We start from the raw sequence: 24,945 nt of genomic DNA on the forward strand, positions 1-24,945 counted from the left end.
TTTATGCAAGTTGAAGAAGTTGACCGTAATTCAATTGAAACTTATAGAAAATGTTGTGAAACTAAAAATACGGAACCCTAAAAAGATAGATATTTACGAACCTTTCGTCATACAGTGACGGTGATAATTCTCAAGTAGTATGCATCCTACAAATAACAACCTACCTCTTGAATCAGCAGTAAATATCAAGATAATTATCATAATATTTATTGACATGTAGCGTTCGCCTTTGCCCTGATTCTGATATCAATCTGATAAAATAATTAAAATGTTAGATTTAGGTGAAACAAATGACGACTCATATTCCTGCACAAATTATCCATTGCGGAGTAAATATGAGTGTACGCAGATCGCCAACACGTTTAACCAGCAGTGGTGCAGTGGGTACTACCGGTGGATCGCATCCCGATCTATCGAAGCTAAGTTCGTTTTCTACGAGTTCTACGCCAACTGATACTCAAATTACTTACAGAAAATGGAAACAACCGCTAGAACAAGATTGCAGATTTAGTGATGATATGAAGGATATTCGGTCGGAGTTGAGCCGTATTAGTACATTACTTGAAAAATATGTATGCTCAAATGAACAAAATAGTAAACAAAATTCATGAAAACATTTCTGAGGTAAAAACACAAATTACCGAAATTAAATCGTCCAACGAACAATCTTTGAATTTAATTCGCCAAAATACGAATCAAATCAATGAAATTAAGTCATGAGCATGTATGATAATTACTGAACAAAACATATTATTGAAGAGTACTATTTCTCAATTAGAATCCCAGATAAACCAGGGTGAGAGTAAAATAAAATTACTGAAATTAAATCTTTAATCAATAAATCAGTCAGTCATGAGCCAACTCATCGGGTTTTACGTCTAACTTCATATAAATAAAAACTTAATCAAGGAACTACGGGACAGAAAGAGCCGCGAAAAAAATGTAATTTTTGCTGGTTTCCCAGAATTGACATTTTATAACTCAGAGGAGAGGAAATCTAAAGACAACTACGAAATTTTAAAAATTACCTCACTGATAAGTTCAGACCTACCGAAGCCAGTAAAAATATATAATTATAATTAATAAGCTTAAAAACTTACTTCAAACTGTAGTACAGGTCTTGATCACTTGATGGTATTACTACAAAAGCAATTAAATGCATCAAAGAAAAATTAAATCATACCTTAAGCGACTGTTTTAACCAAGCCATAATTCAAAGACGTTTTCCGGACTCGTTAAAAATAGCGAAGGTAACTCCTATCTATAAGAGTGGCTCAAAATTTGAACCTGGTGACTATAGGCCAATTTCGGTTTTGCCAGTATTGTCAAAAATATTGGAGAAGATTTTACACACGAGATTAGAAAAATATTTAGACTCATTTAATTCTATTTCAGTGCGTCAATACGGATTTAAGCCAAAAAGTAACACTCTGTCAGCGACTATGGACCTAACTATTTAAATGAAACAGAACATTGACACAAACAATATAGTTTTGGGAGTGTTTATTGACCTACAAAAGGCCTTCGATACCGTTTCTCACGAACTTTTAATAAAGAAATTAACATCCATTAACATTAATGGTAAAGCACTAGATATGCTGAAATCATATTTAAAAAATCGATAAATATTTCACAAATAGTTAAAATAGATAACCACGATAGCATTCCCTTACCAATTACATGTGGCATACATGGTTCGATTCTAGGCCCATTGCTTTTTTTAATTTATATTAATAATTTACAAGATTTAAAGCTAACACTTTATGCGGATGACACTTGTCTGTTTTATTTTGTTCCCTCTATACATGACATGATAGCGCAAGCACAAAATGAATTAAATAAATGGTTTCAATGCAATCTCCTAAAAATAAATATATCTAAATTCAAAGCTCATAACAAAATTATTCCGCCATACGCTCCATTTAAAATTAACGGTGTTGTATTAGAACATAAAACCCACGAGAAATAACCTAGATTTGCGAATCGGCAGCTCTCTGAAATGGAATTATCACATCGACCATCTAAAAAATAAATTATCAGCACTTCTTAGATCTCTGCGTAATATTACTTCTTGCATACCCCATAAATTACGCCACACCATCTACAACACGTTAGCAAAGCCGCACCTAATGTATTTAATAGAAGTCTGGGGGAGTTCTTACAAAAATAAATTAGCGCCACTCTAAATTTTACAAAATAAAATCATTAAATCATCTTAAACTATCCTTTTTTAACTTCTACAAATAAAATCTACGACGACACTAAAATAATGAATTTAAAACAATTATACTTTTATAATACGTGTATGTTCATCCGCAAAGCGCTACATAAAAACATAAATACAAATATTATAATCTCAACATCAAATCGCCACTATCCTAATAGACGAGCTAGCTATCTTGCCCTCCCGAAGATCCGAACAAATTATGGAAGGCGAACGGCAACATACGTTTCTATAACGGAAATAAATGTCTTTAAACCTTCAAATGGCAAAGGCCGCAAGCGACCAATGGCTGAGCTCGGTGGGCTCTGATTGGCTCATTTGAATCGGATCAACAAGAGCTAAAACGCAAAAAAGGTGGATTTGTATAAAAAGCACGTAATTATTATTATTACTGATGGTGACACTTGTGGCTCCGTTCGGATCCACATACGGACGGTGGTGTGGCAATGGATCCACAAATACCAACCGGATCAACAAGTGAAAACGGATCAAATAATTACTAACTATATGGCACGTTTGATCAACATAGTGCCCATGGAGATATCTATATATATATATATATATATATATATATATATATATATATATATATATATATATATTTATGCAATCATATTCGGAACGTGAATTATTTATCTTTTGTTTACTACAAAATTATGTTGACTGAAAAAGTTAACCTGAGAAAATTATGCCCTGAACAGATTAAATGAAAGTTAACTACCCAAATACCTATGGTATTATATTATATATGCTAATACTAGTTATAAGTATTATTAATTAGTAATCTGTCCCCTCTCCTTTTTTAAAATATATGCGAATGATTAAATTAATTAAAACAGTAACGCCATCATCATCAATCATTATGCAATGTTCTAATGTGAAATACTATCAAATTTGTTGGTTCCACTAACAGAATAGCGTGCAAGATTATACCAAACAAGTTCCTTTAAAATAAATTGGACCAAATAATAATTCTAAAAACAAGTTGTAAAATTATATCGCCTATCATAAAAGTTTCGCAAAATCTGTGTACCTCGTCTTCTTGCATCGCATAATACACAAGGAGAAATACAAACAATCTAAGATTCCAAAACTAATACAACAATCTCCTGCAGAATCAGAAGTACAATGAAACTGTAACATGGAACGGAGATAATCCACTTGGCAGCTCACAATGCGCTGATACCACCTGCCTTTATTCACTACAGTGTAGCGTAGGAGCGTTGGATATAAACATCACAACTATCTAGATAAAGTAGATGTGCTAACATCAAATTTCTGCTGGGAAATTATCACTCAATGGAGGGTAACTTTGTTGAACAAATGTTTGCGTAGTTGCATTATCGAGCGGTGTAGTCGACGGGTAAAGTTGTAATTATAAAGAATATTATTATGGCCGCTAATATTTAATCTATAGATAAATAAATAGATAGAGTATTGATGTTAATAAAAAAGAGCGTGTGTGCCGAGTACACGAGTCAGAAAACTTCTGGCAGGAATCAAGATACCAAAATCGTCGCCTTACTCCATGACGTGACGATACTACCATGACGTTGAAATTTTACTCTCAACGCACCTAAAGAAGTTTCACTTAAAAATATCCGTATTTTTTGTATGTATTATAATATTAAATTACACATAATTAAGCTTAAAAAAAATTAAACCTATTTTTTATGATTTTATTTAATAAACACCTAATTTTAGTTTAATGCGTATACATATAACACGTAGCACTGTGTTTCATTAGTGATTAGATCAAAAAAATTTCCCTGTGCTGTTTATTGTATTTATCGATCAAGGGATGTATTTAAAATGTAAGAGTAGAACACCCACGTGTCAATTTCTTATACTTTTTTTTTTTAATGGCAAAGTTTAGGTGAATTTTTCATGAAAAATATTGAAATGTATTCTGAAATCGTAACTGTCTAAGATATTTATTTTAAATAAATATAGACTTATAAAGCATCTTTGGGCGCATATTATCCAGTTTTTATTTTTGGAAAACTACCTCCGAATACCGAGAAATATATTTTTTTCAGATTTTCGTTTTTATTTTTTTTCTCCCTAAAAACGCAAAAGTGCGGCTTGTCACTAGCATAGAATTATTGCTCGTAATAAGGCCTATCACTCATAAAAAAATCATGCCGCACTATTGCGGTTTTTGGGAATAATACGCCATTTTCAAAAAGGTCAAAAAACACAACATAGGGTTGTCGCAAAAAGGTCAAACAAGTTTTTTTTCTAAGTGTGGATATACAAGGAATAAAAAGAGATATAACTTACATACTTATCACATCGCAAGCCCGAATTTAAATATTAATTATAAATATATTATTATATTACTTATTTATTTATTTATTTAAATTTTAAAAATTTTAAAAAAATTAAAAAAAGGTTTCCCAAGCAGGTCATTAGATTTTATGCCTAAATATCTCATTTATTGTAATATGGTAAAAAATATAGTACAAAACAAAAAAAGAATGATGGTCAAATTTATTGACAACCCTTACACTATGTTTAGAAATTGGATATCTTCTAAAAACCGCAATAGTGCGGCGTGGTTTTTTTATGAGTGATAGGCCTTATTACGTGCAATAATTCTATGCTAGTGACAAGCCGCACTTTTGCGTTTTTAGGGAGAAAAAAAATAAAAACGAAAATCTGAAAAAAATATATTTCTCGGTATTCGGAGGTAGTTTTCCAAAAATAAAAACTGGATAATATGCGCCCAAAGATGCTTTATAAGTCTATATTTATTTAAAATAAATATCTTAGACAGTTACGATTTCAGAATACATTTCAATATTTTTCATGAAAAATTCACCTAAACTTTGCCATTTTTTTTAAAAAAAAAGTATCAGAAATTGACACGTGGGTGTCCTACTCTTACATTTTAAATACATCCCTTGATCGATAAATACAATAAACAGCACAGGGAAATTTTTTTGATCTAATGAAACACAGTGCGTAGGTACTAGGTAGTAACTATTATCTAATGATTCTAATCTGTGGTATTTGACCGTCTCCTTGGTACAGTGGTTGACGCGTGAGCGAGAAGTACATAACATCCTTCTCAGACTCCAGTTATGACAGCTCCGGGAAATAACAATGAAAATATTAATTTCTGAGCATTGTCCTGAGTTGTTCTAAATTGAAAAATTACCCAATTACTTCATATATCCTAGGTCCTTAGGATTTTTACCATATCAGCTTAATTAAGTTTTTTAAAGCGAAATTCATTAAAATTTTTATGTTATGTAGAGCAATCTTCACGTTGGGTTATGGGTAGTAGGGTAGATAGATTAGTAGATTCGTAATTCGCTCGTGTATTTCTCGTCTATATCAACAAGATTTTTAAGATCTTCCTTGAGCCTTAAATATGGAAAATAACAAAAACCAAAATTTAATTAAGTAAATAAGTAGGTATTCTTTTTTCAGTTTTGTTTAGTTTCACAGATAATAAATACGACAATTCGTATTCAAACAATATAGTTATTCAAATTCATAATTCGTTAATACGCTCGTTAAAAATTCATGAACACGTGCAACGAAATGAATTTCCATCTCTTTTACACATACACATAAGCGATTGTTTATCTCTTTCGCATAATGAATTAGGTGGAATAGACGCTATCGGACCGTTGTTTATTTTCCTTTTACAATCATACACACGCAGACCCCAGTGAAGAGAGTTCGTCAGTGATTAAATAATAAATCGTAACTTTACGCACATTACAAATTTATTTTGGAAAAAATTGCTGATGTGACACAAAATTTCGCGCATGCGTGCTGACGAAAATACATCAGCTGTCAACGTTGCGTCATTTTTATAAACACGTGTAGTTTGATTTGAGAAAGCTTTACAAGATGTTTTTATAGTATTTATTTATTGTGTGTACGAATTTCGGGTTAAAATGGCTCGTGATGTGGGGTTGGATGGGATATTGGAGGAGATAGGACCGTTTGGGAGGTACAATGTTATGAATTATGCGTTACTTCTGTTTCCAATATATTTGGCGGGAATGTATGGTTCAGTGTATGTGTTTGAAGCATCGGATATCGGATATAGGTAAGTCACTTACTCACTTTTATTATGAAAAACAAATGATTCTTAATTAAAATATACGAATTTTACTTAAGTTACACGAAATTGTAACAGTATTTTTTACTTGTCTTTATGATAATACATTATTAAATAATATTTATGTGAATATAGATATTATGTAGATATCGTTAAACACAATGATTATTATATTACTAATTCATATTTTTTGGTATGTCCATGTATTTTTATAGGTTATGTGCATAGACGAAAGCTTTCACGCATGCGCAAACACTTTTAGAGAGCTTATTATGTTTACAGAATGGTTTATAGCCAAAAAACTACACGTGCGTTAACATTCTTTGATTATGATATTTAACATATTACTTACATATTATATCTACACATTATAATATTATAGTCTATAGACGTCCTTTTCTACGATTGTATAATTGAAAAACGAAAATGCCAAGTGAAACGGCCAAGGGTTGTTCCTATATTTTGTCGTGCGCGGTGCGATTTTACAATTAATTTTGACATAAGTATAAAAAATTATCTCAATAGCGTTTTTAATTGATTTTTATCTATAACCTTATTTTATCAGATGCGATTTATTTTTTCCTGGAAAGTGAAATTACATTTTTTAAGCGATATAAAAGTTATATTTTTATATATTTTTCATATTAAAGAGAGAAAAGACATTATAACCAAATTTAATTATAAAGAACCTTTATTACTAATCCGAGTCGACCAACGACAACGAAATAAAAGCGTTTTTCTATTTTTCTTGGGTATGAAAAAATTCAAATTTTCCATAATAAAGAAATGATTTCAAGGAATAAAAAAACATTAATTTCATAATCTACGACTACACGTGTACTGACTTCCAATAAAATTTACTCACCTACCTACCTATTTCATTAAGAATTTATTATACTTTGTAATTGGAATTATACTTTGTTTACCTAAGATCGTAAAATAAAACAATACTAGGTATATTACAGTACTACGTAGGTATATCTAAATATATATTATAAAGGCGAAAAGGTTGTATGGATGTATGGATGTTCGTTACTCTTTCACGTAAAAACTACTGAAATTACAATGAAATTTAGCACACATATAGAGGGTAACTTGGATTAACACATAGGATAGTTTTATCCCGGAAATCCCACGGGAACGGGAACTATGCGGGTTTTCGGGCGAAGCCGCGGGCGGAAATCTAGTTTAATATACATATTATACTAAGTAGCTATTTATGAAACTGTTAGGTTATAATCCGAATCTCTAGGTATTTAACACTATCATCGCAGCTATCATGCGAATTAAACTATGTATTAGTTATGTGGTAAAGCTAATCTGCTAAAATACTTACTATTCCAATAATATTAGGTATACCTCTAGATTCAACTGGCAAGCGAATTGAGAGAAATAGATAAGTATAATAATGCTCGAAAAATATTGAAAATTCCTATCATATCGAAGCTACGGACGAACGACATAGACATAGCTACGAACTATTCCTATCATATAAATCTAATCTAATATTTAATTAAAAGTAGTAATAACTATCATCACTATAACACAATGTCCCTTTTGCCTGTGTGCGATCTTTTTGCATGCTTAGAACTTTAAAATTACGTAAAGTATTTTGATACGGGTTTTTAATAGAGGTATCTTTATCTGTACAATGTAGGTACATAATACATATTATGGATAATAATTGCAGCCGTGCGAAGCCGGGGCGTCGTTACATATAACATAGATTACTAGGTGACCCAGCTCAACATTTCCCAGTATTTTTGCCAGCGTTATAATTTTACAAAGGGAAATCTTGCACGCCAGTAAATCAAGTTGGATCGTAGGTGTAGACTTCATATTAACGTTAACACGACAAAGTGAATTACGGGAGCGTAGACGTTAATGTAAGTTGATGTGATAATTACGGTGTTGGAATTTACGTGAAATTGATGGTGTGGTTTTGATTATTCTTATCTTTCTTCTGATATAGGAAAAACAGTAGTTATAGGATTTTGATTTTGTGAAGGAGAAAGCCAACCCGCCAATAATTCATCTAATTTACAATCTTACGATTGTAACTGATGATTGTAAAGGGCCTACCTTGCACAATAACGTTAAAAACCAGAAATTGTGTTGTTTTTTATTCTGTACCCAATAGTTAATACTTAATAAAATTAAAATATAATCTTTGTTTACACCTGTAGATGAATGATTAAGTACTGACGTAATATGCAAATGGTTATATTATTTTTACACCTGCCACACAGCCAACACTACTTTGACTAAAACCAATATGTATTCAATAAAATACAAATAACCTCCTCGGATTCTTTTCAAATAGGTTAAAATAATGTCGTTGACCCCTCTTTAGGTAATGAGTGTAGTGGTACGATTGATAAGTAGGTGAAATTAAATCATTTGATACCTTGACCTTTGGCAATGTTCTTTGATTAGACTTCTGTTGCCAAGGGACAAATTGTTTCTTGTAATTGAATCTTGTATCTATCTTACACAGTAGACTATATAAAAAAATTATATTTTTCCTCTATTGTAATTTCATTTCAATCTATAATCTCTCATTAAAAAAACTTCTGTTAACTTTAGTTTACATTAACCCATTGAGCCCCAAGCGGCCCGATCGGTCCAACACACAATAGATTTTCTATTGTGTCTGTGGTTCCGGGGCCTGAGTTATTTCCAAATGAATTAAATAATTATTAATTAGAGTGTGCTCGTGAATATTATAATATCTATGTGTTAAGCTCTCTAACCTACACTTAATAACAATTTGATTTTGATGATTTTATATTATTAAGATTGTGGTAGAGCCGAGGCTAAACATGGATAAATACGATTAAAAAACCTCAATACGTGCAAGACATGAGTTAAAATCCTTTCTTTACAAAAGGAAATAATAATCGTGAATTCATAAATTGACATACTACAGTCTACAATAGCCTCAGTACAATGTGTCGTAAATTATATCAGGATGTAGATAATTTTCCCGGCGTAATGCACTGTTAATAATTGAACTCTAAACGTTTCCTTGACTAGAGGCTTATGTTATTTGAACTCTGATAAAGAAGTAGGTTTGTTTGTTTTCAAAAGAGCTAGCGCGCAAGAGCAATTTTGTCTCTCCCATCAACTCTATGGGCTAGTAAGAAAGTGCGCGCATGTAGCTGTAACAACGCAACTTCCTATAGAGCTGATGGGAGAGACAAAATAGTTGCGGAGACAAAAGTTGCTCTTGCGCGCTAGCTCTTAAAGTTTACACACTAAGATATTTTGTGAAGGCATCTTGAAGACATACTATTATTTCTTTATCGTCGTCTTGCAGTTTATAAATATTATGTGATAAGCATCCTTTTCTTCATTATAAAAATGTAAATATGGAACTAATTGCATTCGATACATTTTTTTATTACAATAGCTATTGGCGACGCTACGGTAAATATAAAATTATTCATCTGTAAAGAATATAAAACGTATTTAATTATAATCCTAAAATATACGCAATATCTCACTTTTTTTTTGTTAGGTAGGTATATGTCGTTGAATAGAGATATTTTTACATTAAGCTTTTTAAAGATTCAGTGAAATTAGCACGGTCAATAACCTAATGTTCTAAAAACCAGTTACTACGGGATTCTAAATTTATATTCATAATTTGAGACGGTTTCTTGAAAGTTGAAACATTATTTTCTATAATAGTTTATTGTATTCTTAGTAAAGATATAGTATTTGTATTATCCGTGGTAAAGCATGGTTTAGGCATTTCACAAAAACAGCTCCTTGGTTCTCCTCCTTCCGAAGTCGTAGGTCATATTTTCCCTCTAAAATAGCAGGTAGTAGGAATCATTATCATTAGATGTCTTTTAATTTCCTTAAGTTTTAGCCTCGCCTTGCAAATTATTTTCGTGTAGCCTTTCTTATAAATAAAAAAAAAACATTTTCAGGAGATAGCATACGAATAAATTTTACCTCGTTTTGAGTTACTTCTGGCATCACTACATAGTATAAAACAAAGTCGCTTTCTCGGTACCTATGTCCCTATGTCCCTTTGTATGCTTAAATCTTTAAAACTACGCAACGGATTTTGCTGCGGTTTTTTTTTTAAATAGAGTGATTCAAAAGGAAGGTTTTAGTATATAATTTATTAGGTTTTAGACAAAGCGAGCGAAGCCACGGGCGTCAAACTAGTTTATAATATAGGTTGTTTTATTATATTTCTTGAAGAACGAGGATGGATCTTATGTAGAGAAAACGTAAACATGTACCACGGGCGAAGCCGGGGCGAACCGCTAGTTATATTGAAATACGATTCCATTGACATAATATTCGGCAATACAATGAATTCTACACGGCATAGTATGACAGCGACACCCCAAGAGGCATGCAAATATATGTAAATATCCTCAGAATACCTCTGTATTGATCATTTGTTACGATTGCCTTTCATGGGAGCCTTATGTTAACCGACTTCGAGAAAGAGGGTTATGTTTTTTATACGTGTACATGTTTATGGCAAGGTCCAGAAAGTGAATGAATAGATCGATTTTCGAGTTGTGTTTATAGTTTACTAGCGGTCCGCCCCGGCTTCGCCCGTGGTAGATATTTCACAATAAAAAGTAGCCTATGTCCTTTCTCGGGTATCAAAATATCTCCATTACCCTCAATTAATTCATACAATTTTTTCATTATTTTACTTTGCGAAGCTTTCAACTTTTATAACCTCAAAAAAAAACAACGTATCAAAAATGCATTCTAAATATCATATAATGGGACTATTTATACAAGTTTAAAAACGTTTTGTCTGCTCGTTAGTCACGTACGAATGTGATAAACTCATTCAATGCAGGATTATCAGTACTAAGCTGTTTATTTGTTTCTCTATAATTTGTTTAAATGTTGTTGTGTGATTGCACGATATTTTTATTTAACTTTGATGCTTATCTAATGTGACAGCGTTATGTGTATTTGTGAATAATTAGTTACTAAATGGCTGAACGGATTTCAATGAAATTTACGAAATAATAGAGCCTTTTTTGACTAAATCGCCTTGAGTTAAGACCTTGTTAACTTCTCAAAGTAATACCTACTTACTTGTGTAAAATCAAGCACATAAATAACTAATTTTACTAGAGTCTCATCCACTTCGAATCCCAATATTTTCTATAATAAATTATATAGAAAATGTAACATTGAAACAATCGCGGAAAACAAACAGATTATCACAAATATACGGATACACCTCCACTAAAGGTCAAAAGCTAATATTTGTAAACAAAACATACGATTAATTACTGTTATTTACACTTTGATATCAACAAGCCTGTTTCATGTTTTATGTAATTAATTAGGATCTATCCGTGATGTTATTAATTAATATTATACTAGAATTATTATGGATATCTTTCGTCTTTGAAATAATACGATATTGAACCGTGATAAGCTTACGATATAGGAAAATAGTTAAATCAAAATAATATTAACAAAGTATCTACATACATTATCATTAGAATAATACAAAGATAGAGATAATAAGTAAGGAAACGCAGATAAATTAAAACTATGTAGAGCCTCCTGGACGCAAAATTGTCAAGTGCGGCAAAATTCGGAAGGATGGAAAAAATCATTCATCATAATATAAAGATGTAAACATATTTAAAATAATTATTTTATCGAAAAAAGGAAATCTTTTTTATTTAAACTTGGAAAATGAAAATCCGTCATTTTTACAGAGCCCAGGAGCCGCGAATGGCATATTACATGAATATACCTTCGACAGAAAAGCACAACAATACACGCAAAATAAAAAAAAACATGTCATAGAAAAAGCACATTCCGAAGCACTCAACTGTCGATTTCTAAAGCAGCCTTTGGGATTATTTTTCGAAAAAGTCCATTGTAATCCAAAACCGACAAACGTAACGTCACGGACGTATAAATCCAATTCGAGCGGCAATTGTTACGTACAAATATACTACAAACATATCCTGTGTGTATCATAACTCGATAGAAGTGACAATGCCACGAATCCCCGCCGAATATTGATATATGCCACAGTTGACATAAATCTTAGTTCTTACAAGGAACGTGGTTTGGGTACTCAAGTGCTAAAGTATTTTTTTTGTACCGAACGTATTGCACACGTATCGTATATGTACTTATAGAAATAAAAAACTACCCGCTTACCTTGTACTAATATAGTCCGTTAATATAATGAATAAAATATAATATAACAACGATTTTAAATACTTCATTTCCTGCACTATATATTTAAAGAAAGAAGAGAGTACTTGAACCTAAAAACTGTAAAGTTTTATTACTGAAATTAGTCACTTAAATTGCTGTAATTAGTCACTGAGTTCTGCTTTATATGTCTTGACTGAATTTAGAATACAATTTGGACAAATTTTGCACAAATTTATCCAGTAAATACATTCCTTTATTCCTGGGAGCGTACAAAACAGCTATCTAGCAAAATAAACAAAGATGTAACAGGCGTACATAATTCATTCATTCAGCGTACAAAGCAGCCGTTACTTGATATGAAACCAAGTATTACGCTATCACATACAACTGGTCGTACACCGCACAATCAATCACGCCTGGAGACTGATATTAATTGTATTTGTTGTTAAATTGATATCCACTACATGGGCTACCGTTTAATTTATACTGTGGCAGTTTTATTAAGCGTTAGAACAAACAATCGAATTATTTGTTAGCCAGGGTATTATTGGTAATGGACTCTATGAAATTTCATTTTTTTAACTGTTTTTTAATGCAAAAGATGAACTTCATAATAGATGTTGATGTCATCAACTAAAATCATTTCCTGTTAGAAAAATTGGTTCCGTCAGATGGCACTCGTCATGATTCTGATCCTGACTTGTCCTATCCTTCTATGGATGATACGAATATGTGCAAAATTCATATTTCACTGAAGAATGTAGCAATAGTGTATTTCATGGAAAATTACAAAGTATTTCATTTACATACATAAAGTGAAAAATTTACGCGTGTCATATGCTTTGAAAATCATTTTGCTTTCTTCACTAGTTTTGTTTACTAGTGTACTAAACCTATATTATATATTACGTACTTTAACCAAACTCGACTGTGAGAAACATAGCAATGATATTATTATAACCTGTAAATCACAATAAATCAATTTGAATTTGAAGGAAAAAATCCTAATTACCTACAAATCAAACAAAACATAACAAAATAACCACAGTACAGACACATAAGCAGTAGCAAAAATGTAACCTGGATTACGTACCTACACAACGTACTGCCGCAGGGCATACCGCGTATTACTTATTAGTGCCCACATAATCAGAAACATTGGACCAAGTGTCATGTAGTTGGACATCACTCGGACAAGGATTGTGCCCGCAGGCATGTTGTACCTCTTTGTAGATATAGGTCTAGGGATTTTTAGCTTCATGTAGTGTGGTAGTTTGGTGAAATTGTTTGCTTTTGGTGGGAAAGGAGATTGTTTATAAGTAGGTAGTAAAATTATTTGCGAGGTATTTAATATTATGTGAAATGAAAAGCGGTCTTTATGTATTCACGGCTAACAAATATGAAATTGATTTTACATGCACGTTAAATTTTACTTGGCAACAGTAATTAAACTAAAGTGCCTTATACTATGATTTTTAACTGTGCTTGCTGTGCTATATGTTTTATATATTTTTTTAAATATCGTTAAGATGAATATCTAACCTATTTCTTAATAACAAATTAATGCCCATTGAATCAGGCATAATTATATTATGTACTAGCGGTCCGCCCCGGCTTCGCCCGTGGTATATTTTTACGTTTTCTCTCCATAAGAACCATCCTCAAAAAGAATTAACGAAATCGGTGCAGTTGTTCTCGAGTTATGCGCTTACCAACACATTTTGCGATTCATTTTTATATTATAGAATATAATATAAAAATAACTAATTGTCCACAGATGCAACATAACCCAATGCGAAGGTCTTAACACATCATGGCTCGACTACGCTATACCCAAGCACAAGAATGGACCCTCTAGATGCAAGCAGTATGTACCAAGAGAGAACGCAAATGATACATGCAGTAAGGACTCGTTTGAAAACATTGAGATGGATTGTGAATCGATTGTTTATAATGATGAGGATTCCGCTGTTAGAGATGTAAGTTTGTTTGGTATTATTTATCATAGTACTAGGTTTCCGCCCGCGGCTTCGCCCGCGCAGTCAAAGAAAAACCTGCATAGTTCCCGTTCCCGTGGGATTTCCGGGATTGCGGTATTTTCCCGGGATAAAAAGTAGCCTATGTCTTTTCTCGGGATATCTCCATACCAAATTTCATGAAAATTGGTTCAGTAGTTTAGGCAACAGACAGACAGACAGAGTTACTTTCGCATTTATAATATTAGTATGGATTAGACTGCTGTAATCGGTCATCATACCAGTATAGTACTATTATCATAGTATTATACTGTCGTAATCGGTCATCATAATTATTATCTATGATCAAACTATGTCTGGGCGATAAGAAGTAGTGAAATTAATTATTACAGTATTTTTTTGTTTTATTTCTTAAACATGATGGTAACAATAAAACAACCATCTTTTAAATATGAAATAAAGTTTCCACAAAAATCTCCCATCAATAAAAAAAACTTTTTTATAATATCTCTTCAATATAGGAACTTAAATAAAACGTTTATATGAGAACTCTTCGCATAGTATTCCCGTTACTTATCTTGAACATTACCACACGAAAACAAACATACACCAGACATTATATTTTCATAACACCTGAGACACACCTACCACGTTGAGTACACGCGTAATAAATAAATAATATCACTACACACACATGGTATTACCGTGGAATTGAATATCAAACAAGATTATCACAATATTTCAAGTCAAACTAAAGAATTAACTAGATGTAACCCGCGACTTCGCTCGCTTTAAAGAAAATCATCTAATATTTGTCATGTAATATTTTCAATACAGCGCAGCGTGGCGTACAAAGTATTAAGTACCTACAATATATTGGAATTTGGATATTTTAAAATTATCCAAATGCACATTGTGATGGTTCTACCCATGGGAATGAGATATTTCAGTTTTCACTGCTGTATAAGGTATCTTATGCCACTCTCTGGCGTCCTAATTAACTTCAGAATAAGAGCCATATAATAAAACCGTTCCGTAGCGATGTGAAAGAAAGACAGACAAACATGCTCTCGTATTTATAATCTTACTAACTCCTCACTCTTCTCTTCTCTATTAAAAAGCCCTAATAAAAATCCGTTTTAAAGATCTAAACATACTTAAGGACAGAAAGACAGACGGACACATAGAAAGCGACTTGTTTTACTATGTAGTAAATATTATCAACATACGAGCATCACGCCATGTCAACAATGTTTTGATATCATATCAACATGCCGCCACCACGTGGGGGACTTTGACACGAGGTATTTTTAGATGCCAATATATCTTTTTTATAAAAACGTGAAGCAAAAACTTTGTATCCATTTTTACGAAAAGTGTACGTATTTTTAGCACACTTATCTATACTATTATTTTAAAGCTGAAAAGTGTGTTTGTTTGAACGCGCTAATCTCAGGAACTACTGGTCCGATTAGAAAAATTCTTTCGGTGTTAGATAGCCCATTTATCTAGGAAGGCTATATATCTATTCTAAAGTATCATCACGCTAAGACCAACAGGAGCCGAGCAATGCGGGTGAAACCGTGGAGCACAGCTAGTGGTTAATATAGTGCAGATTGCTATTTTGAATACGAGTTTATTAGATTCACTTATATGTTTGTATACTGTGGTATACACTCTTGAATCACTCTATCTATAAAAAAATCAAAGTCCGTTGCGTACTTTAAAAGATTTAAGCATACAAAGGGACATAGGGACAGAGTACCTAAGCGACTTTGTTTTATACTATGTAGTGATGTGAATGTTCGTCAAAAATCAATAAAATGATTTTGTAATATTTTTCTGAAATTCTGAACCATCAAAATCAAAAAGAAATAATTATAATAGGTCTATAAATTATACTAAATGGTATACCAATTAAGTCCACTTGTAGAAATTCTAATTTCCGTTCCCGTTATATTTGTATGCGAAATGTTAGAAGCAATTATTGTGCAGAATTCTAGCACACACTGTAACAATAGAATATTATAGGCAACGTCTCTAGTAACCAACAATTGTATAGTCTAGTATATTATGTACAAACGTATAGGAATATTATATCTATTTTGTGTTGTAATTAAATAAATACGAGTACCTTATTGAAATTACAGACTTTTAATGCATTTTAAACGCAATTTATTATTTACTAGCTTACCGTCCGCGGCTTCGTCCGCTTGGTCTAGAACCTTATAAATTATATACTAAAACCTTCCTCTTGAATAACTCTATCTATTAAAAAAAACCCTCATCAAAATCCGTTCCGTAGTTTTAAAGATTTAAGCATACAAAGGGAGATAGGGACAGAGAAAGCGACTTTGTTTTATACTATGTAGTGATGACCCCGAAGGTTCAAACGAGAAATGTATATTTTTCGCGTAAATCAAACACAACACAATACTTCTAGTAAATATAGTATTAAATAGCGGAAAGAAAATTCAATACCTACAATAAAAATTAAAAGTAGAACGATGCACGAGCAGAATAAAATCTTTCAATTATTCTAGGTTCATATTATTATGTAGAAAGAAAGAAAAAAACATATGTATAGCAGTTACTACAATAACCCAGTAAAATTAACTTACTACGAACTACTACTAACTACTAGGAATACAGGATATACTATAAATAGTTTAAATGATATAACATTATATCAGTGATGCAATAATTTAGTATCGTGACCCGAAAATACGACCTCATAATGATCATTTTATCGACGCGACTTATCATTAGAAGATACGACTACATTTTATTTGTTGTTAATGATCTCTTTTTTTAAATTCTAATGTGAAAATTTACCTTTTTAGTTTTTATTAATGAATTGAATATTGACAAACATTTAGGTTCGAAAGTGGAAGATAATAAATAAATCTGTTCCATTTCAGACAGACCAATATATTTTTTTCAAAAAAATAATACATCGTTTAAAAATAGATGTTTAAGTTCTCTCTAAAAATTCTGATGTATTTTCCTGTAATTGTTTTAGCCTGTGGTTTTAGCTGAGCAAACTAAATTTCTTACCATATCCAACCTGAGTATTTAATTCCACGGTTATCTTCAATTACTCAAAACAACAAAGACATTATGGCACGTAATTAAAACTATAAACGCGATCTAAATTAATAACCTACAATTTGTTCCGGATGTGTGTTTAACAGAATTATAGAGATGATCAAGGCATGATCTCTAATGGCTAGATACAAATGAAATTAATGAAGATTTCCGGATTCGTTTATGTGTTGTGTTTGTTTGTAATTTAATATATTTGTTTTTCAAAAAAATATGGTCACGGACTTTTCAATACTTCAATACTTTTACTGTATTACTGAATAATAAATATTCTAAGGCAACATCATCGAGTTGAAATAATAGGTATTTTATAAAAATCTTCACTATAGTATCAAAGATGTTCTAGAAATTACCCAATCTTTTCTTTTACAGTTTGACCTCGGATGCCAAAATTGGAAAAGGACTCTAATAGGCACGTTTCACAATTCCGGGCTATTCATATCTCTTCCACTGACAGGAATCATATCAGACAAGTATGGTCGTAGATTAGCATTATCTGTTGCTTCCCTCATGAACGGCATCTTTGGCTTTCTCAGATCTTTCTCCACTAGTTACACTATGATGGTCATTTTTGAGTTCCTCGAAGCGGCTCTAGGTGCTGGAGCTTATAGTACCGCGTTTGTTATTGGTAAGTTTGAGAAAGCCTTGTATTTGTTACAATATGTTTTAATTTCTTTAACATCATGTCGTTCTTACAGCGATGGAACTGGTTGGACCAAAAGGAAGAGTGTTCGGCAATACCCTGATCAATGCAGTGTACGTGCTAGGTCTCATGACGCTAGCCAGCCTGTCATGGTACCTGCAAAGCTGGAGGACTCTCCTAAGAATAATATACATTCCAGCCATGACCGTGTTCTCGTATCTGTGGCTTCTTAACGAGAGCGTACGGTGGCTGATCAGCAAAGGAAGACATCAAGAAGCAACTGCAATATTAAAGAAGGCAGCAAAAATGAATAAAGTTGTCTTGTCCGATCAAGTTCTGACTCCCCTTTACGAATTGGACAAACTCTCCAGTGATCCAGATAACGAGAAGTCCAAAGAAGACTTAGTGGAAGAAGAAAAAGAATCTATGTTTATGCGAGTAATAAAATCGAGTATTATAAGGAAAAGAGTGGCTGTGTGTTCGTTTCTGTGGATTACATGTACGTTTGTGTATTACGGGTTGTCTATAAACTCAGTGTCGTTGGCTGGGAATAAATATGTGAACTTTATGTTAGTGGGTTTTGTGGAGATACCCGCGAACTTCGTGTGTTTGCTAGTGTTGGACAGATTCGGGAGGAAGAGGGTGCTAGTCATTACGTATGTGCTGAGCGCATGTTTGTGCATCAGCCTGTCATTTTTGCCTAAAGGTAAGTGTAGTGTAACGCTTAAGATATTGCGACGTCTCTTTATAACGCCTCAATAATGATATGCAATCTGATGATAAAATCGGAAAGCTTGCTCTATTACTCCTAAACTAGACTTTATTACTCCTAAGCCTCGTAGTGTTACTAAAAGTTATTTGGTACATAATAAATATCTAAGATAAGACGTATACAGTAAAATGTGCGAGACGTAATAACTTCCTTGTAAAAGTGATTAGCACACAAAAATACATACATACATATTACGCAAAATTGGTCTGTAAGAGCAAAATAAGCTGATCATAAACTTTGCCTGTAAAGAAAATTTATCAATCAGTTTATATTTTTCTACGAAAACCTGTATGTTACACATTGGAAGAAAATAATTGAACCCTTGTTTTTAGAAATATTAAACAGAGTAGTAAGGTCAAAGATGGTACATAGCTAAAATATTATATAAAAGATGGTAAGATGGTTAGCCATGTATAAACTACACAGTATACATATAGATGCTTGCTAAACATCCACGGTAGGTTTCGCAGAAAATATTTTAAATCGAAGTCGAGGTTGCTTCATATTTATCGTGTCGCCATCAAAGTTGCGATGGCGCTCACTTGAAAACCGTTTCCCGGTTCATTCATTTATTCATGCAATGTTTGTTAAACGACCGTCTCAAGTTTACCCCAAGATATTATTATAGCAACAGTAAAGCTATATTATTGGTGACCTGTGCGTGAACTTTTGAAGAAACACGTACGAAGCAGTTTAAGAAAAATAATGAAAGCATTTGGTCATATAGAATATTATGAACATTTACTTAGAGACATTAATTGAAATCCGTTAAAATGTTTTTAGGTTTAACTATTACAAATTAAATTAATCCATTGAGCCCCAAGTGGCCCGATCGGTCCACGACACAAAAGATTTTCTATTGTGTCTTTGGTTCCGGGGCCTGAGTTATTAAACCTCATTTTTATTAGTGTACATTATACATATTATAAAACTGTAGATTTCCACCATGAAACCATAGTTTAACTAATCTTATGCTATTTTCATCTAGCTATCGTAATATCATGTACATAAAGATAAAATATTCAAATTCATACCCATGATTTTTTGATGAACATCCATAATTTGTTAACATTCCAATTCAATCTGATACTGTGGGCTCGGGCGAAAAATTTGCAAAGAAAATCATAAATTATTTATGATAAGACCAGTGAAACTCCGCGGTCGAAACTTGGGAAAGTCAATTTAGCATAAACTGTCTTAACTCTTAAGGATCATCGCCTTTGTTTTGCCATTTGCCATCGCCATCGCATTCAAGATATTTGAAAATGTATTTTGTTTTGTTTGTGCTTCTTTTTAAAATAACAAGGTACAATGTGAAATATGTACATTTTTTTATAAGAGCAGAGTTCAAAGTCTCATAATGTAGTCGGAATTCCTTAATTGTATACATTTGAAGTTAAATAAAACGTTTTTTTTATCAAGAATTGAAATAAACAGCCCGTAGTTTCAACCAATTTTTAACAGAATTCACATATAAATAGTGACATCAAAATTTCAAACATTCGATCTGCACTATTTATACTACAGATACTAATAAAAACTTATATCCCCAAAACAGGTCAGAAATGGTGGTCCCTAGTTCTATATCTTTCTGGAAAATTCTCGATCACAGTAGCGTACAGTTCCGTGTACATCTACGTGTCTGAAGTGTTCCCGACCAGTGTGAGGCAGTCTTTACTGGCTGTATGCTCCTCGCTTGGCAGGGTTGGGTCGACGCTGGCGCCTTTGACTCCACTGCTTGTAAGTTATGATGTCCTGGTACAATCAGGACTGTTAACAGATTAGCGCTTGGAATGTTAATATTTACAAAAGACTAATTGAAAATCTTGTTGATACACTCGTAAGTTTTGTGTGACACAGTAGGTAATCATAAAGGAGACACGCCTTAAATGCTGTTTAGAATTTGTAGACACAGGACCAAAAGAGCAAAGTTAGTTTGGTAGTTATAAATGTTGTTGTTAGAAGATTAACTAATCACGTCCGCTTTGCACTCCAGCTCGATTTGATTGCGGATGAAAATAATTATTTTGTATACCCTCATATTACTAGTGCTAGCCTGTGCCAAATATTATAAAATTCGTATTTCTCAGATTATTTCCTCGGATCTTACAGTTAAATAAACCTTGCCCCTTATGACTTGCCAGTAACAAATAAATATGTTTGTTTTACAGGCGCTATACTACGACAATCTGCCCGCCATATTCTTCGGCAGTTTAGCCTTAGTGGCCAGCGTGCTGGTCTTCTCACTACCAGAGACAATCAACCAGCCTCTCCCCGATACAATAGAAGACGCCGAAAGACTTTCCCAGAGGAAACACCAAAAAGAAAGTGCATAATAGAATAATAACGAAATAAAATAAAATATAGTTATAAAAACACGCTTAAACTTATGAAATAATTGTATTGTCATCGATCCTTGATAATGTAAATTTTGAATTAAATCTGTCCGTTTAAAGCGGGACAAAATCGAATCTTAAGGAGTCGGTTAGATACGCACCGAAGCTAATAAAAAGTGATTTTATATATAAAAAAGTTTATTGTATTTGTCATTATTCGGTATTGTGAAATTTTATTAATATGCACATTTCTATACAAGCACAGATAGTTCTAGTCTATGGATTGCTTCGTGTTTTAACTTACTCTCGGAAAAACTCTAACAAATTCCTATATGTACAAATAAATCAGTTCATAGATATATATTATATTTTTTAGTATGTTTTTTTTACTTGTACATTTCGAATTACTTTTACAGTTAATTCTGCTCAAACTTATTGTTAAAACTGTTTGTAAATGTGTATATATTTTTATGGACGACCTACTTTATATGTACCTGCTATTGCAATAAATTTTTAATTGTGATTTCTTTTTCTTTACCCTTACCCTTTTTATAAAGTTAAACGAGCAATTCATACTGAATCCATACTAATATTATAAATGCGAAAGTAACTCTGTCTGTCTATTACTCAATCACGCCTTAACTACTGAACCAATTTGCATGAAATTTGGTTTAGAGATATTTTGATACCCGAGGCTACTTTTTACCCCGGGATATAGGATAGGTTTTATCATGGATATCCCTAATCCCACAGGAACGGGAACTATGCGGGTTTTTCTTTGTCTGCGCGGGCGGAAAGCTAGTAAAATGAAATAAAAGCTCAAGATGGGGGTTCGAATCCTGCCCCTACGACGCTGAACGGTAGAGACTAGAGTTACCTACCTACGATGAAATTATTAAGAGTTTGAATATATTTTGATAAAGTATGGTAACATAATTATTATTAGATACAAAAATATGTAGTGAAAATTGGTATTATGCTATAACGATAACGCAAATACGTCAGATTTTCAGTCTTTATATTTTTTTAATCCTACTAAAATTAGTATAGCAAACTAACATATCAACAAATTGTATTGTATCAAAAGCACATACAATCGGGTTGATGCATTGGAAAGGACCGTATAATTTCTGTTTATCAAACTCTTTGCTCTGACCAAATAAAATTATGTTTTTTATACCACAGATTAAATACATTTGAATAAAAATTTGTAAACACCCATTTACTGAAATTCTAAACGATTGGCCCATTTTCAATCCTTTTTATGTCAATTTAACAATCAGTGAAACGTCCCTTCTTACGGCGTTAGTACACCGACGCATTCGCGAGCGGCAGCGAAACAACGAAAAATCTGTCAGTAGTATGGCAGGTTTTCGCATATGATATGTCTTACTCTAGCATGTGCTATGTAGCTCATCTGTCTATGTAGACAGATGAAATAGTTGCGTCCTTGTCAGTATTGTTTCGCAAGGAAATGCGAAATGGCCATTCCACAGACGCATTGCGAAAAAGTTGCGAAAACTAACTTGCTGTTTACTAACGTTCCGCAGATATTTCGCTATGCAGTAGTTTCGCAGAGATTCGCTGCCGCACGCGAATGCGTCGGTGTACTAACGGCGTTAATTGACAAGTACCAGTAAGTATATTCGTCTTTATTAATCAATCAATAACAAATGAAGACATACATATGCCCCCAATGTTCACAAAACAAAAGCCGCGGGGCGAGGTCTTTAAGCCTGTTAACTTACTAAAAAATAAAATCAATCTTTTAGAAAGAGCATGCTGTATGAAATAAAAACTGGTTGTTCTATGTAGTTTATATAATATGTTAGGAAATAAATTATTTATGTTCAACACAAGTAAGATTATTTACCGTGGACTAAATAGTTTACTGTTTATATGCATATGCCAGAAATTAAGTTTCCGTCAGGCGATATGGTAGTCATGCGCTGCCTTACACATAATACTTATTACTTACATTTAATTATTATAAGGAGTTAGGTATGTATTTAGGTAAAGAAGTAAGATCAATTATCATTAATTAAATACCTGGTTGGTTAAGTAAAATCCACAACAACCAGTAACAGAAACAGTAACAAATACAAAAGAAAGCACCTACGCTTCCCCACTTCGAAAATCCGAAAAGCCACCAAAAACTCCATATTTTTTGTCTTAAAACTCAATTGTTGCTTGTATTTGTTTGATTGATTAGAGTGGAACGATATTTGAACAATACGGTGGAGTGCTATCTAAATTTTGTTTTCATATTTCTCACATGTCGAAGTTGCAATATTGAAATAAAAGCAAACACGAGGATTTGGGGGTACGTTTGACATGATTCATATGTTATTGTATCGCGATTGTGTTTGTAGTTTTTTCAATGGATAAACAATAGGTATACCTGACTTATAAAATGTGGTACTGAAAAACAAGGTTTAGGTATTAAATTATATAGAAAAGAGTGTGATATATTTAAGCTTATTATAACGATACGGATCGTGTTTTCGAAAACATACTTTTTATGTAGGTACCTAAATATCTGTTAAGTTAACCTTTCATACCTACTTTACAATTCTACAAGTTTCCAAAAATGTTGTAAAAGAAGTTTTAGTTTCGTAAAGCTTTATAGAAAACTATTAAATGATATTAGAACCAAGAGCACAGGATAAAAATAATCTGCTTTATCTATCTAACTTTAGCTCTATCGTGGTGACTCTATGGTGCGATTTCACCCTATTGACGTTCATAACCCCTTATCTACTTCATCATCATCAGCCCATATACGTTCCCACTGCTGGGACACGGGCCTCCTATGAGGGTACAGGCCATAATCCACCACGCTGGCCAAGTGCGTGTTGGCGGATGACACATGTCGTCGAACTTTTTAATTCTTCGACATGTCGGTTTCCTCACGATGTTTTCCTTCACCGTTCGAGCAGTGGTGATGTTACAACATGCGCAGATAAATTGAATAATCAATTTATTTCCTGCGCGCTCGCCTGGTCTCGAACCCCGGACTTATCGATTCGAAGTCCGAGGTCTCACCACTGAGCCACCACTGCTCTCAACTATCTACTTATTATATCATTATCTAGTTTATAAATATTATAATAACAACAATAGAGCAGCAATGGTAGATCAGTGGTAACGGCCTTAAAAATATAAAAGGCAGAAGATTCGAGACTACTAATTTTTTTCTCATTATCGAAACACTCTCTAAGATGGATGAAAACATCGTAGATAAATCTGGTTTCTGTATACTAGAAAAGTCGATCATGTGTAACATGTAGCAACTCATTGGCCACTACAGTGGATTACCTTCGAAGCCTATGTCTCTGCAGCGTGAACAAAAATAGGCTAATCTACTTATCATTTGGTTTCCTTGATACTTTAAAGATTTATATATTTCTTTTCTGGTGAAAGAGACTATTTTGTTATTACTTATTGGGTACAATCATTCAAACTCAAACATTATTATTTATTCAATTAGACTTCTTCTAGAAGCACTTTTGAATCGTCATAAAATAGTTTCATTTACCACATTATCAGTTAATAAAGGTAAATAATAAACTCAAACTCAAACATTCATTTATTCAATTAGACTACTATTTAGTAGCACTTTCGAATCGTC

General features: G+C 32.7%; 1 protein-coding gene across 1 annotated transcript; it reads left to right on the top strand.

The window, feature by feature from the left end:
* The first annotated feature begins 5,946 nt into the window (after positions 1 to 5,946).
* Positions 5,947 to 21,483, top strand: LOC123698628 (organic cation transporter protein-like). Its single transcript, XM_045645357.1, has 6 exons — positions 5,947 to 6,293; positions 14,260 to 14,461; positions 17,936 to 18,191; positions 18,262 to 18,912; positions 20,537 to 20,718; positions 21,150 to 21,483. Exons 1-6 carry the CDS (start codon positions 6,139 to 6,141, stop codon positions 21,312 to 21,314), a joined length of 1,611 nt encoding a protein of 536 aa, XP_045501313.1. The 5' UTR covers positions 5,947 to 6,138; the 3' UTR covers positions 21,315 to 21,483.
* Positions 21,484 to 24,945: the final 3,462 nt, after the last annotated feature.

Source organism: Colias croceus, chromosome 16 (genome assembly GCF_905220415.1).
Source record: "Colias croceus chromosome 16, ilColCroc2.1".
Taxonomy (NCBI): Eukaryota; Metazoa; Arthropoda; class Insecta; order Lepidoptera; family Pieridae; genus Colias; species Colias croceus.